Source organism: Podarcis filfolensis, assembly GCF_964270895.1.
Source record: "Podarcis filfolensis genome assembly, chromosome: 2".
NCBI classification, from domain to species: Eukaryota; Metazoa; Chordata; class Lepidosauria; order Squamata; family Lacertidae; genus Podarcis; species Podarcis filfolensis.
In genome coordinates this window covers 53,371,885-53,388,906 of record NC_139605.1, presented here as the reverse complement: position 1 = coordinate 53,388,906, position 17,022 = coordinate 53,371,885, and the positions used below count along the sequence as shown (strand labels likewise).

At 41.2% G+C, this 17,022-nt stretch overlaps 1 protein-coding gene across 4 annotated transcripts in view; it reads left to right on the top strand.

Annotated features, from left to right (window-relative positions):
• Window positions 1–17,022, top strand: part of BSN (bassoon presynaptic cytomatrix protein) — a 194,050-nt gene that overhangs the window by 140,610 nt on the left and 36,418 nt on the right. For all 4 annotated transcript variants that reach the window (XM_083603185.1, XM_083603186.1, XM_083603183.1 and 1 more), the window contains exon 4: window positions 12,726–13,154. In XM_083603185.1, the coding sequence (XP_083459311.1) occupies window positions 12,726–13,154 (429 nt within the window). The remainder of the gene's footprint in view (window positions 1–12,725; window positions 13,155–17,022) is intronic.

Here is a 17,022-nt window from a genome sequence, read left to right as displayed (position 1 = left end):
CATACTCCATGTTATGCTATTTGTGTGGGACTGGCCACATATTTCTTAACAAATAGCAGCTACAGTAATAATTTGGATTAGGGTTCCATAAGACTGCTTTTTGTTAAGAAAGAATCATGGCCCTGTCCTAAGCGTACTATTTAAACAGACTATTCATGTGCAATTTGGCCATAAGTGGTGGTGGTGTTGTTGTTGTTGTTGTCTTTTTCTTGTAAATGAAACCCCTCTCTCCACTTCATCAGACTATACTCTACCATGTGAAGCATTCCTGAACTTCATGGTCTTCCTTGGATCACCTCTCCAACTATCTGAATTAATGCACATAGTGACTGGGGAAAGACTTCTTTGTCATGTTGACCCATCTGCGGATTGTCATCCCCAGAGAGGTTTCCTGATACCAACTTTAATGTCATTTTGGTGCCAGGCAAATACTTCTATTTGTCCCGGCATTTGAGCAGCTAGTGTAAGACATCTGTGGTTTTATCCATTGTGCTGCATATTAGATTTTGCTTTAATTGCTGTATTTAGTATATGCCATCCTGACTTGCATAGAATTTTTTCTTAAATGAAATGAATGCTGAAAAGCAATTGAAATCCTCCCTTTGTGGCTTACTGTTTTTCTTCTGGTTTACCTTTTTTTGTAAACAAGTTTCTACAGTGTGGTGTAGTGGTTAAGAGCGGTAGACTTGTAATCTGGGGAACCGGGTTCACGTCTCCGCTCCTCCACCTGCAGCTGCTGGGTGACCTTGGGCCAGTCACACTTCTTTGAAGTCTCTCAGCCCCACTTACCTCACAGAGTGTTTGTTGTGGGGGAGGAAGGGAAAGGAGATTGTGAGCCGCTTTGAGACTCCTTCCGGTAGTGATAAAGCGGGATATCAAATCCAAACTCTTCTTCTTCTTCTTCTTCTTCTTCTAATAGTGCAATCCTATGCATCTTTACTGAGAAATAAGTCCCATTTAAAAAGGGTGGGGGAAGAGTCAGTCGGACTTGCTCCAAAGTAAAAATGTATATTATTGCAGGTTAAAAGTTCTACCTTACTCCAGTTTGATTATTCATGCCCTTGATCATGATCATTGTAGAACCTGGACGCTGAGATTGTTTGTATTCTAGTCCCTTTAACCCCTAGTAGACTATTTGATACACAATGTACCACAGGATCCCTATAATGGAATCTCAGGGAATCTCCTGGACTACAAAATATATTACACTGTCCATAAAATATTATTCTATTAAAGAAAAAATGGGGAGGGGGATGTTGTCCAATACAATGCTTCTGCATAAAATCTTGGTCTATATCTTTTCCTTGCTACTTCGGGGTGGGGGGTGGGGGAGAAAATGTGGGCTGTGTTTCATCAGGATATTTTCAGTTTTCAACCAGAGTTGCTTATCAACTGTGATAAGCTGATAAGAGTTACTTATCAGAGTTACTTATCAGCTGTGTGATTGAATGAAGCCAGAACCAAATGGTTTATCACATGCAGTGCTGCATAGTTTTGAGTATGTGGGACGGATCTGTGTACAGATGGTTCAGCAGGTGATGACCAAGTTCAGTCGTATGCATATGGCAGTCCATGTACTGTATGGCTACAAAAATGGCACAGAGCACAGGGCTGATTACAGGAAGTGTAGCTTTTCTTTCCACTGCCCGTCCATCTCTGCATTTCTATTTTTCCAATCACCATGGCAACCCTCTTTATTTCAATGGGTTATTTTTACTCCCAGTTCCTGCAGTACCATCCATCTCCCTGAGGATTAGCACTTGCTTCTTCTCAACAGGAGAAGGCTATAATCATGCTAACAAACTTCACCACACAGCAGGAACTAATGGATCTTCCTGAAAAGTCAGAGTCATCAACAGCGTTAATTGCTCCGTTACCTGAAGTGTATAGTGAACACAAGTGGTGCAGCATGGAAGGAATATGCCTTGGGATCACCAGGGGATAGGCTACTAAATAAATTCATAAGTAAATTGTGGTTCCAGCTTGGGGCTGGGGGGGAAGAGACCTTACTGCCAACACTCTAGGACCCCAGCGTTACAGGGGACATGTACTTAACTGACTCCAGCAGCAGTTTAACAGCTGTGGAGTATGAGCTCCAGATGGAGTCCAGCTAAATCCCCAAACGGCATAACAGCACACAGTTTAGGGGAAAGCTAATAGAAGGATGCTGTAGGATCTTCGTGCTTGAAACTGAAATTTCTGGAAGCGGTATAGTCTTCTTGAGCATTGCTCAGAGGAGGTCTACTGCCATGTATGGAACTTCAGGTTTCCATGTGTGGAATTTACATGTTCCAGTACTGAAAGTGAATTTTAGGGCATAAAACACTGTGCAGATTCTGAGGCAATCAGGAAAAAAAGCTTGCACACAGTGAAACAATGTCTGTGATAGACCTAAAGTCTGGAGAGACAGCTGAGCTGGGAACAGAGACAGACTCTGGATCTCTTATGATGTAAAATATTCTGAAATCCTAATCTGGATTTATCTGAGTCAACAGTGCAAACACTAGTTCCTTGGTGACAGCAAACAGGATTTTCAGAAGTAATTAAATAAAATCTATGGGAGGCTATATGGATAATCTTTCAGTCCAAAGAGAAGCATGGCTTAGCAATGCTTGATGCATTGTTAGCATATCCATCAATTTATGGCAGTTGTCAGTGATCCTTTCAGAACTTTTAGGAAACTAAGGCATGTTTGGAAACTAATTTGGCCTATAGGGAACAGAATATGAATGGGATTTGCACAGGATATGAAGGCACATCTCGCTAAGCCATATATTTGAACATTATGTATCTGAAAATAGCTCCCACAGCTTGATCCACTGATTCAGAAAACTTTTATAATGGGAAAGAAACTGAAAATGCTGCCCACTGACATTATTATCCTCCTCATCTACTGTGTTTCTTACTCATCTGTCACCATGAGGTTCCTGGGCAGGTACAATAAGTAAAATAAAGTTAATATTTAAAAAGTTAAAACCTAATACAGTAAAAATAATAGGGTGGGTTCTAAAATATATATCTCAGGACTCAAAGGCCAGGGTAAAGATGTGCATATGGCAAAACCTATATGCTGAAGGTGCCCAGTGCATAGCTGTCAACTTTTCCCTTTTTTTAAGGGAAATTCCCTTATTCCGAATAGGATTCCTCACAAGAAAAGGGAAAAGTTGACAGCTATGGCCCAGTGAGACTGTGGGGGAAGGCACTCCAGAGTTTTAGGGGCTGCCACAGAGAGTGCCCTCTCCTGGACTGGCGTCTGCTAAAATTCTGAGGAAACTGGAACTACTAAGAGGGCCTCCCTTGCCAATCTTAACACCTGAGAGGGATGACCTTATTATCATTCAGATGATAAGAAATAACAGGAGTTGATTAAGGAAAAGCAACTTTCAAATATGTGGGGAAAATCAGAATATAAATAAAGAAGTGAACAGCTTTTATGGCTGATGCTAAATTTCAGAAATCAGCACCCAGGTTCTACATGTAGAACACATTCTATAACAACTTTGTATCTTCATCCACAAATGCATCTATTGATGCATATTTCCTGAGGGAAGCAGTCAGGGCCAGTGCAAGAGATTGTGCCACCTGAGCCTCTGCAGCAGCTGCTGCTGCCCCTCTCGCACTCCTTCCCTCCTACTTTTCTTTTATGGTGGTGAGGTTTTCTGCCTCCATCTCCTACCTACCTACCTACCTACCTGCCTTGCTCTCAGAGGTGGTTTGCTGCAGTGACCAGAATTGCTCCTAAACATTTTTTTGAAGTTTAAACTTATAGTAACATTAAGCTCCACACAGACTCCAATTTAGGCAGCTGTTTTAGCAGCGAGCCATGGCAGTGACACACAGCCACCGCACACAGAATGGCTCATTTGGACTGAGGACCCCCTTGTCCCTTCCTAGAATGATGTAGGGAGGGAAAGCACGTTGCCAGATGTGGTGGCAGGAATAGTAGCAGAGCTGGCTAGCAGATGCATATGGCGGATACAGGGGTGCATCAATTTGCTGACCGCCTATATCTCCAAGTGAGACAACTGATCCAGTTTGCTTAATGGGCGGGCAAGCTCTGACAACAGCTGGTTATTCAGCAAGCGCACCAATAATCTGAATGCTGAAATATTTCTTGAGGTTCTGAGTTATGCTTGGTATATTATTGTGAAAATACTTTATGAACTGCGAGCAGGTATTTTGATTGCTTATTGATGGAGTCTGATAGTACAGACAGGAACTTGACCTAGAAATATCGTATTTATGATATAGCACAGTAATAAAGGTTTCAGAAAGTAAATGTGATTGAAATATTCATTGCAGCATTGAATCACTTGTGCCAGAATGGAAAAATACATTAGGGCAGATTCCTAGACGAACTGGATTAATATTGAAAGCCATTCTTCATATTAACCTCTCTGATTAGGCCATTTATTAATCTTTTCAAATAATTTATTAAAAGCATCTGCAAAAGCTGACCTGCTGCCAGCATGTGTCCTCCATAGTATAACAATGTTTAGTCATAAAAGGAGATCCTGCTCTGGGAAGTGGGTCACCATCAGCAAGAAAACTCTTGAAGGGGTGACACCAAAAGAGTTTACTCGACAGCTGAAGACCACCTCTTTGCCTATGCCTTTGGAAGGGTGGTGAGGATATACCAGCTAGTTTGATCTCTTTTTATCACCTGCTTTAAAGTATGTTGTGATGATGGTTGTTTCAATGCTTGTGATTATGTCAGTGATTTTGTACAGATGTTTCATTTTATTCGAGTGAAGAATGCACCCAGCCCTCAGACCATTGGGTGAAGGATGGCTTTATAAACCACGTAAATGAATTAAGAAGATAAATTCTATAAGCAGTAGTGGGAGATAGAAGCATGGTTATCTCCATTGGCTTCAATCAGTCAGGGATCATCTCCATTTTGCTTGCTCTCTCCCTCAACTCTCTTCTAGTAGCATTTCTCCCAGCTGCAGCACAGAGAAAGCTTGGGAAATAGGGCTTACTCCATTGGCTTTGCTGAAAAACTAGCTGCCTTTGGTTACTCCTGTCCCTCAGCTCTTTCCATTCCAGCTGGCCATTACACTTGACAACAGCTCATGCGTAAGAAGAGCTTTCCTTTCACCCTAGGTGCTGGTTTGCAGTAGGAATCTCTAGTATTACTGTCAGAAATGTGTTGCTTTTAGCTGATGCCTTTCTTATGTTTATTGGCTTTTATATGGTATTATGGTGCATCATGCGTTTACCTCTGTTGTAAGTCACTGTGTGTACCCATGGTGCATGGAAAGGTAGATTGCAAATATTACAAATACGCAAAAATTCAAAAACAAAAAATAGATGGTACACATTCTCACCCCTTCAGGTAAGCAGCATTCTCTGTACGATCTTTGCTTGAATACTTGAACATTCCCAATGCATTTTATGACACAGCAGTGTAATATGTTTCTTTATAGTGTCATCTTAATGATTTGGTGCTCTTCTTGACAACAATTCCTGTTATACTAATTTGACTGATTGGCTTGGCAAGTCTTAGTTTCATAGCTAACTGAAGGGAAAGCAGCTTAATGTCTTTGAGGCATGTCTAACAATGAGCACACAGGTACCACAAGTTTCCACTGAAGTGCCAAATCTGTATCTGCATCCTCTCCTCCCCCTAAATCTGCTCCAGGGGGTTCCCCAAATAAGGTCCAGCAAATATGTCAGTTTCAGTTTCTCTCAGTTTCCATTTCTCCAATCTTAAAGTTCAGACCTCCCCTTTTCCACATCAGTTTGCATAAAAAATCCTTATGAAAGTTCATCAGCATTTTAGTGTGACTTTAATATAATATACATATTTTAATGCAATTTCCCCTAATACAGACATTTTTTGCAAAGCAATTTACCCTAATATATTTTTGTATGCTATTTTCACTGTTACATGTTTTATTTCACCATTACATGTTATATTTCGCCTTGCCCAAATAGACACGTGTTCCACTTGTGCATAGAACATTGTTTGGAAGCCAATAACTTTCAAAGGGACTGAGTATGTATGACTGACTGCCTATTCTGAAGTATAGAGAACTGCGGTTATGGAACTTTAGGCTTGAACTTTCCTGTATTCTATTTTAATAATAATAATAATAATAATTTTTTATTTATATCCTGCCCTCCCCAGCCGAAGCCGGGCTCAGGGTGGCTAACAACAATAAAATAATACAACATTCTAAAATCATTTCATTATAACATTAATTCAAATCAAATTAATGGCAACCATTGGGCTAGAGTTCTGTGAAGATTGCCAAAGGAGGGAATCAGGCTGTGCCCTGGCCAAAGGCCTGGTGGAACAGCTCTGTCTTGCAGGCCCTGCAGAAAGATGTCAAGTTCCGCAGGGCCCTAGTCTCTTGTGACAGAGCGTTCCACCAGATCGGAGCCACAGCCGAAAAGGCCCTGGCTCTGGTTGAGGCCAGCCTAACCTCTCTGTGGCCTGGGACCTCCAAGATGTTTTTGTTTGAAGACCATAAGTTCCTCTGTGGGACATACCAGGAGAGGCGGTCCCGTAGGTACAAGGGTCCTAGGCCGTATAGGGCGTTAAAGGTTAAAACCAGCACCCAGTTCTTGGGGAACTGGTAGCTAGACAAACCACAGGGTGAACTACATGTTTAATGGCATTCTCTATGCTTTATCAGTGCCTAGGACAAGCAACTTGTACAACTGTCACCACGAAACCATGACTTCAGTAGATGGATCATAGGCATTATGTGGCTTGCTGCATTAAAATGACAGGGAGTCCTGGATTTTCTAGGTGAATTTACAAAGATACGTATACGCAGTGCAGCAACGAATTACTCAGTTGTATGAGGTTTCTATCTCCCCTTCTTGAATGAATCATAGCTTTCATTTTCTGATGTGTCACCGACAAGGTGGGCTGCGTTTATGTGATCATAGTAGTACAAATCTTAGAGCTGAAATGAATTTGTAGTCAAAACTTTTCCTCAAACTTTTCTTCTGTGGATTTTGATGAATAATGTTCTTTGCATAAGTGAATATTTGGTGCCTGTTTGATGTTCAGCACCAACATTTGACATCCAAACATTTTGTCGTAGCAGCCAACATTTGCCAGTATGTGACATCTCCCATACAGTAGTAGTTATTTTTGAACTGTATCTAACACCTAGCAGTTAGTCTTTGACTGAAATTGGCAGCTTGCAGTAGAACTTAGGTCATTTTATATCAACATGAAGTACCCATCAAAACAGGCGATTTTCAGATTTTATTGCCAAATTTTAATTTTGAAATTCATTGGCAAATTTTGGGACCAATGGTGGTATCCAGATAAATATCTATGGTAATGCAACAACATTTAGGTGCACAGTATAACTTCCCCATCCACTGCTCTCCCCATGTTCCCCCCTCCAGTCAGCTTTGGGTTTTCCCCAACCTAATTATTTGAACTTGTGACCTTTCAGTGATGTGCAGCCATTATTATTAGCATTAATTGAGTTTATAACCTGCTCTTCCTGAAGGAGCCCGGGGTCATCTCTACCAAACTGGTTTTAACCTATTCTCCACTAGTAAGAAGGATGCATCATTTTTGAGACTTGGGATTGATTCCTGCACAGAACCAGACTATCAGACTCAGTAATATACTTCCAGATGACCTAGAAACCTGAAGTTGTGTGTGCAGCACATACAGTCCATGACATCCTGATCTTGAATAATGTACCAAATTTTCAGATGTCTGAAAATGGGACATATTGTCAATAGTCAAAACTCAAAACATGACAGGTAACCTTTGTATTGTTTTAGAGTTTATAGAGCTGGGGTTATTTTAAGTTGTGAATCAATGCTGTACTTTTACTTTTATACTTCATTATTTTTACATTGTACACTCTATTGTTAGGTACTATCTTGTGGTAGGAAAAAATGGTCTATAAATATTTGAAATAATAGCTGGCACTCCTAACACAAAGTAAAGGAAGCTAGGAAATGCTACTGAACACGGTCTAGAAAAGTAATAGTAGCACATAAGCTTACCTGCCAAGTGTGTATGGCTAAAGCCCAAGGGAAACAAGCTCATTTCTCTGACTGTACTGCTTGTTTTTCTCATAGACTCCCCTCTCCAGATGTGAGGAGGGAACCTAGGAAGGTGCCTTATACTGAATCAGATCACTGGTCCATCTAGCTCAATATTTTCTACAGTGTCTGGCAGCAGCTATCCAGGGTTTCAGATGCCCTAACTGGAGATGCTAAAGATTGCACCTGGGACCTTCTGTATTCAAAATAAATGCTATACCACCAAACTATGACCCTTCTCCAGTGAGAAGTCCTTTGAGTTCTGAGCTTACGTAGTCATTTTTAACTTGTGCTTAACTTCCTTTCTTTGAGTAGTTTAGAACTGAGGCATTTCTCTCTTTGTACAGTCATGTTTAATGTTTGTTATTCTGTATATTTGGTCACGTGTGTTATAGAAGGGTCCTCATGCCTATGGCTGGTTTTAGTTTTATCCTATTTATTTTAAACTCAGCTGTTGTTTAAAATATTGTTTATTTTGTGCAAGATTGTTCATAAGTATGTTTGCAAAAATAAAAATAAAAGAATTAAACCAAGCCACACTAGACTTGGAATGTTGGGTTGTGGGAGTTTTCCTCTCATAGCTAGAATCAGCAGCTTGGGTTTAGATTTCCAATAGCAGTCAGAAACAAGCATCTGTGAATATTTCGTGTTTTTATCTTGTATTTTTATGCTGTGATAAATAAATACAGTGGTATATCAGTTTAAGAACAGCCCTGTTTAAGAACTATTCGGTTTACAAACTCTGCAAAACCGGAAGTAGTGTCCCGGTTTGCGAACTTTACCTCAGTCTATGAACAGAATAGTGGAAGAGCACCGGCGGCGGGAGGCCTCATTAGGGAAAGCACACCTCGGTTTAAGAATGGTTTTGGTTTAAGAACGGACCTGGAATGGATTAAGTTTGTAAACCGAGGTACTACAGTAAATATTTTCCATGTGTGTAAGCAAGTTGAGGTTGAGCCGAAATGAAGTAGGGGAAATTGTTTTCTCCTGTCACCTAGGGCTAGATGGGCAGTCAAACATCTGAAGGTATCATATGGTGACAATGGTGGTTTTAGGGTATATTCCATTAACATGTTGTTTCCTGTGTAGTTACTTCACTTGCTTAATGTACGCTTCCATCCAGTTACCTGTCTTCTTCCTATTTCCACCCCCACCCCTTTAGCTGCATTGGGATATTTGAGCTGAGCCTTAGCATTGACCTGAATAAAGGAAAGAGCCTGTTACATTAATTATATAGTCCCCGAGGAGAATGAATGCAGCAGGATTTTCAAAATGACGCTCTCATCATTTTAACTGTGCGTTTACCTTCCCACATGACAGGGTGATGGCAGGAAATGGCTTGTGTTATGTTCTCAACAGATTTGCCACAGAATCTCAGGGACATCCAAGCATGGCTTCAGCCCTACTCTTTATCTATTTATCCGGATAGTTAAAATGCTCAGTGTACCATTTCTAAATCACAGGAGTATGAAAGAAAGAACAGAAGCCCCGTATCAAAAGGCATAAGCCTATACATATCCATAAATAAACATGACAGGCATCCAGTCCACTGCTGCCTTTTCAGTATGAGAAAACTGAAAGGAGTACGGCAAGCGCTGTGTGGAGGGGAAACAGATACAAACAGATTATAAGGGAGGACAAACAGGAGGAGAGTATCTGTACTGGATCAACATCCTACAGTCCAGTGTGTTTCCTTGTGAGGCCCACCATATCTTATGAGGTGGATGTGGCTTCCCTTCTGTAGTTCCATATGCCTCACACATCACAGTCAAAGAGCTGGCTTATTGGTTAAAGTGAACATATAAACACACTGTCCCATTGCCTTTTCACTGCTTCCTTAGGATTTCCAGCTCACAATGTAAAGACAGAATCCGCAGTTGGAAAATTATCCATCTAACTATTAAAGGGATTGGAGACTCCTCAGGGACTAGACTCAGAAAAAAATAGGCTACCTAACTCCCCAGTCCATAGTCCCACAATCCATTTTCTCAGGCCTCTCTTTTTTCCCTCAGGTTCATGTAGTACTCTCTATTAATTGCACACTTTTCCTGGGGCTAAAATGCACAAGGGTCCAAAGTGAGCCTTGCAGAATGCCATGCCATGTGTGGAGCAACATTCTGCCAGAACCATCAGGCAAGCGTGGAACTACTGAAAGCTAGTCCAGAAGGTTTCTATGGTCATTGGTACTGAATACCTCAGTATGTGGTGTGCCAGAAGGTGTCATATGAAGTCAGATATGTATGAGAGAAATATATAGTTGTAAAATGAAATCTTGAGGTTGGAAAGGGCATGTTAATATTAATGTTGGGGACACAAACATCATTATGTTTCTCCACCCCTCCTATAGCCCATCATCCAGCAGACTTTAAAAGCCCTCATTATAGAGAATCATCCTCTTGGTAAAATACAGTTTAGCTTCTGCATTTCAGAGCTAAAAATAAAAGAACAAGAGAAGAATTTCAGCTGTTATGCATGCAGCAGATGCACTGCACACAAGGGAGCCATTATGAGTGGAATAAGTGAATGCAATTAACAGCGCTGAAGTGACTAAGCATTCCATATAAAATCACTATGGATCAAAGTGAAGCTACTTGTGCATTTGAAATGGCATCTTTAGCAACAGGAAACACAATACCAAGTAATTTTTCTTAATTTTAGGGCATGGAGGGGGTTCCCTCCCCCATGTATTATTCTGAAAAATTATGCCTTGTCTTCTACTTGTTTTCAGAGAAAGACATTGCATAGAACCTCATGATTTTAAGCTGTTTCTTTTGAGGGACAAGGAGCTGATTTCATATTAATACTATCTCTTTGATCACTGTGGTGTGATCCTGAGATACATCTTGAACTTGACATGGTGAAAACGTTAAGGAAACATTTGGATCCCCAACTAATATCCAAACAATAACTTTTGCAAATGCATATATATTGGATGGACATAAAGCAGTTGTGAAATGCTGCCTTTCTCCATACAAAGAGAAATCACAGCCTGCCAGACACATGGACATTGATAGCACCTTCCACAGAAGCAAGCACTGTGATGCAGACAAGAAGAACCCAGAAACTGAGAGGCTGCAATGTTCCCCATAGATGGCTATTTGAAAGCCCTTTTGCTTCTATCTGCAAATAGCCATCCTATAGAATTATCTATCAAAAGTGGGGAAAGGGTAGTCAGTGCAGTGTAGTGTAGTGTCCAGGCAGCTTCTTTGGAAGGTTTCCCTGTTGGGGTTTTTCATACTGCTGTGGCTATGCTGTAACTGGGTGCAGAGCTGATCTGAATCTTAAACTTGGCATTGGTGGTACGGGCAGAGATGGAGGAGGTTGTGGGAGGTATGCTTTGGCTCTCAGTTGAGTTTGATGTGTTTTAACACGCACTGTCTCTTTTGTTGTCATAATGCCATCCTGACAACACTGCTCATCTTTGGCTCTTCCATTGGAAATGCACCAGTATAATATTATGACAACATATATCTGCTGTTATGCTGATGTAGGGTCCTTACCTGTATGAAATGTCTAACATCTGGTGTCATGGGACACTTCCCCAAATCCTAAACTCCCCAGCTTGCATAAATTGAACACAGAAGAGAAAGCTGATAATTACTTTGTTGTAGTGTTGTTGTTTTGTAGCTGCAAAGCATTCCACAGGCAAACATATTTTTATATTTTCACAAGTTGCTGACACATCACTTTTTGGTGCACTTTTATTAGACAAAATCATGCAAAATTTACACCAATAGAACTGAGTCTTTGCATTCCTATTCCACCCATCCTCATCACAATGTAGGCTTTATTAAGTTTTTGTCTCATAAGGAGTACACTCTTTACTCAAGACCTATAATGCATCCCATAATGCTTTGATGAACATGATTTATATCTGTACTTCTGGTTGATGTCCACATAGTTCAGAATCCATAAATACTTCGGGCATGGCACCATCAGAAATAGCTATTCTGTCTTAAGATTGTTTGGCTAATTTTGTTTGTTTCTTCTTCTTTTTTACATGGTCTCTGGAGCACTATATGGCCATCCTTTGTAGCCATTACCCTTCCTTTTGGTAATAAAGGCTTTTCTGCACTAAAAAGAATAAGAAAAATATATATCTGATGTTCATTTTCAGTTGCTGTTGTTAATAATAATCATGAATCCAAATAAGCCTTGTTTGTCCTCACAGCGATCCTGGGAGGCTGGTCAATGTTAATCCCGTTTTAGAGATGGTGAATTGAGGCGGCCACACTCTGACTTGCCCAAGGCCTCCTGTCCATGACTGAGTTATAATTTGAACATCTAAGGCTGGGGGAAGGGTTGTAGGTTTGCATGCAGAAGGTCCAGCATTCATTTCCCCAGCATCTCCAGGTAAGGCTGGGAATGTTGCGTGTCTGAAACCCTAGAGAACTGCTGCTAACTAAGCTAGATGGATCAATGGCCTATCTGTCCAAGGTTGCAATCTTATGTGCACTGACCTGGGAGTTAGCCCTACTGAATTCAATAGGATTCACATCAATCCATTAGACCATGGCAGTTTGGGGGTTACAGCAAAATCTGCTTTCCTCCACATAATGTAAAGTGGAAATAATTATGTTTAACTCAGAGAGAAGGAAGTATGTTGCATTCCATAGGAGAGGTATCTTCATGCTGATCTTGAATGAAATGTGGATTTCATTCCTGGTTTGTTTGTTTTTTCCATCTTATTTCAGAAAAATGAATGGCTGTGTTTGAACTGCCAAACTCAGAGGCTGCTAGAAGGAAGCCTAGGAGACCCTGCTCCAATGCCACTGCCTGCTCCAAAGCAACAGCCAACTGGATCCCCTCGACACCAACCCGGAGGAATTGTTCAGCAACAGAGAGGAGCTCCTCAGCAACCTGAAATGTCAGCTCCTCACGACAGGCACCTTTCACAAGCAAACCATCTCAGGACTTCAGAACCGAGTAAATTACCAACCACTGTCCAAGACAGAAAGCCTCCTGCTCCATCAGAAGGAAAGCCACTGCCCAAACTACCCGAAGAGCCTCCCAAAGCTTCTGAAAGTCCATTGCCAAAGGGGAAAACTATGGCCACAAAACCAGAAGCGGATATCAAAGATAGCACGACCGTATCCGAGTCTCAGAAAACACGAGAACAGGAGGTAAGCATCGCTCCACTGGACACAATGGTTTAGTTAGAAGAGGGTTTTTTTGAGTAGCTGATACCCAACCTAAAAGCCAACAGGAGACAGTTGATTAAAGTGTTTTTAGCTGGCAGTCAGGCAGGGGATGATAGAGACATGGTCTGCTATCCAACAGGCCTCTTCGCACAAATGCACCATATTTGCAGAAGTCTCTTTTCGGGGGTTTTCCCCCTTGCCAAGATTCGTTCGTCCACTTCATTGCTTGCTATTTTTAAAAACATCCCTGGGTTTTCGAAACACTAATGCCTCCAAGCATAACTGGATTGAACATATTCTAGTTTCAAAAATGTCTGGAGTTAATTTCAAGAGTCTTCTTAATAAATTAATGCAGAAAGCATGATTATTTTTGGGTGACATTATACTTTAACATCAACAACATAGGCTACTGTAACTGTAACAACATAGGCTTTTGTGTAGTAAAAAGAAGCACATCACCAGGTGAGGTGGAGATGAAGGTGCCAAGATGGTAGGGAGGTCAGCATAGTGCAAACTCATTGGCAGAGCCAATGTGGTGCTCCTGCTGGTGCGTTTGCATCTACCCACTGCCTCCTCCTCCTCTGCCTCCAAATAAGCCACAGTGGGTCATCTGCCAGAAGCTTGTGTAGTGGCTCTACCCTAGCTGAAGTTTCTTCCAGTTGTAATGCTTTAGTCCAAATGCAAGAACTGCCTTTCTGGATCAGACCAAGCAGGACATGAAGGTGCTTGTTATTTGTCTCCAGCATCTTTCATAAGTGTACCTCCTATGCACAGAGAGGTTTCACCTATCACAGCTCTGTTTGTTTGTGGGGCCAAGCACAGTAGGCCGGTGACCCTGCTGGGTGGTTTTTAATAGCAGAAATGATGACAAGACAAGAGTGTTTGTTTATGCACAGTGATTTAAGGCATGTTTTACAGAGAAGACCTTTCAGAGAGTCTTTTTCCTTCCTTCTGACCCTAGTGTAATTCCTTTGCAGCCTTAGGTTCAAACTACATGTTACACTCATATGTATGTAGCTGCATCCTAATATACCTCTTTATGTTTTAAAAGCAGCTTTTGTGTGGGTGTGTGGCGGGGGTTATCCAGCAAAAGCCGGTAGGAGTCAAAATGGCTACCTGTGAATAACATTTGCACCTGTGAAGTCAGTGTCTGTTCCTTTTTAATAGCATTCGCTATTGGGTAATAATAGGGGTTACCGAGATCTAGCAGAGTTTAGCAGAGAGAGTGAAAGTGCGAGCAGAGGAGGTGGAGTGTTAGGTGCCACCTGCACAGTGTGAGGCTAATTGTGAGATGCTCCAGAGAAAAAACAAAGGTGAAATTGAGTGCTTGAGGGATAAGTGAAAAGCTCTTGCTAGCAGAAGAAGCAGAAAGGTGGAAAGAAGGAAGAGAGAGTGCAGAGGGCAAGGCCCCAATACTCAGCATCAGAATGTCATTTTGAAGTTTCCTCTTTCCCCTCTCCTGGCTCCTCCCAGGATGGGCGGCAAAGATACTTCCCAGAGGACTTTACAGCAAGCTGGTGTTTCTGCTGTTCTTTATACAGACTCTCTTTGCTTCTGTTTTTAATCAGTTGTTCACATTGACTAATTTCAGTTTGCTACAGTTGAAGGATCTGCCTTCTCAGCCCCCCTGAACTGCAAGTAGGGAGTAAGCATTAGCCTAGATGACATTTAACACTAATTTGGTTAGGGCTTTGTAGGAATCTCCCGTTATGCAATACCAATCCTGCTGCCAATGCTTTGATTGGGGTATTGATTAAAAACAAACTTTTATTTGTGCCACTGTCCCTTGCCTCAATCTCTTGGGCTTTCTCTGCAAAATTGTCAACCCCTGAAATTAAACTCCACAGAGCGGTTGCTGCCTCCAGAGACACTGATTAGCTGGTCTTTTGTCCTCTCTTGTTATTTTGTCACCTGGTCTTGGCATCTGAAGTGCAGGAATTAAGATCTTCAGCCTCTTGCTATTCGGGGCATGAATAAAATTCCCTTCTTGATCTCAAATTCTAATTATAAGTTCCACAAGTTCTGTGTGAAGATTTAAAATATTCACTGCTGTATGTGGGATTTCAGTCACCATAAACTTTACTGGAGCCCTGGGAATAAACATAACGCTTAGCTGAACTGCAGCAACATTTCTGAAATGCCCTTTTCGACGCATTTTTGCTGTAAGGAATTTGTAGAAAAGAATGGAGGTAGAGTTTGTGCCACACAATCACAATGCCTTCTTTATCAAACAAAGACAAATGTCCATCAGGTATTTGCATGGGTGGAGCACAAGGTAGAGCAAGACTGCAAAGGAGCAGAAGGGTAAGTGTTTTTAGGGGGGGGAGAATATGGAGCAGGATCCTCACTTCTGCTCTATTTATAGAGGCTGGCAGCCTGCAGGAAGCTGCTGAATTACTGGGGCAGAAGAGGCTCATTATATTTTATCCTAGGCATGAGCAAAGAAACCCTTAAGAGAGAGTGAGCAAAGGTGGGTGGTGTGAAAGGAAGAGGAAAGCTAATATTGAGTGATGCATATTTTTAGTTTTGAAGAAGCCTACTTTTCCAGCTCTTTGGGCAAATGTTTTGTTTGGTTTTGGGAGGAGGTGTCAGATCATGACTGGCTTGTGGCAGCTTTTGCCAAACACCTATTAAAAAAAACCTAACTCTGTAGTTGCTTGAAAAAAGTATATTGCTTCCAAATTACTCTAATTCTTTGGCATAAGAAGCCTCAGACTGCCTGCAGTTAGTCAGGATTGTCAAATCCTGTCCTGATTATATCAAGGCCCCATTGCCCAAATGCTCTGCACCCTATCCATGAGAATTACATCCTTTTTAAAAACAACAACACCAAAAACAACCTCTGAAAAGTTTTGAATGCAATTTCCCTTTTACCCATTATTTTATGGAGAACGGTTGAAATAAATGCAGGAGAAATTGTAATCACAGGACTAGAACCAACAATGGCAGCTTAATTTATTTGCTGCACCAAGAAATTAACAGTGTTGTTAACAGTGCCACATCACTTTATAGTATATTAAAGATATTTAAATACTCTAATAGCCATTCTTCCACACCAGAGAATAATGGTCTTTTGACAGCTGGCTGTCAAGTTTGGGATTTCTTTTTTTACAAGTAATATTCTTGACAATTAATCTTCCAGCCCACATTTTCAGAGGTACACACCAAGCAAATATTTGAACAAATAGAGCTGAAATAGAGCTGTACACACAAATTGGGTAGTTGCTGGGGCCACAAACAATGGTGTTCCAAACTTCCCTACAAATGTTCACCAATCTGCAGATTTGTACATGAAAAGTAGTCAACTTAGGCATTAATTTTGAAAATAGTGCTTATTAACAACTGTTAGCCATGATAGCTGTATGGAAACTCCACGTTCAGAGGTCCTGTACCTCTGATGACCAGGTGCTGAGGCCATTACAATCATACCTGACTTGTGAGCTTTCAGAGGGCCTTCCTGGCTGTTGTTGGTAATATATTACTGGACTAGATAAACCTTGGCCTGGTCCAGCAAGGTAATTATTGCAGTCTTAACTTGTAGGATTTCAAGGTTTGTGCTCCTTCTTATTGCAAAAGGAACACTTATATTTTCACTAGACTTCAGGCTACAAAAAAATGCTAGAGCACACAACTTTGGAGCCAACCAGCCTTGGGCAAACCAGATGGTCCTTTTTAAAAGGAAAGGAACCAGCCAATAAGACACTGTCATCTTAGCCCCTGGGTTGACAACAAGAGAGCACAGATTTACAAAACTGCAGAGCCAGCTATTTGGATTTTACAAATGTTTTGTTTGTTCCTAGGGACTTGCTGAAATCCAGACCTGTCAGAAGCAAACAGATGCAGTAAGGCT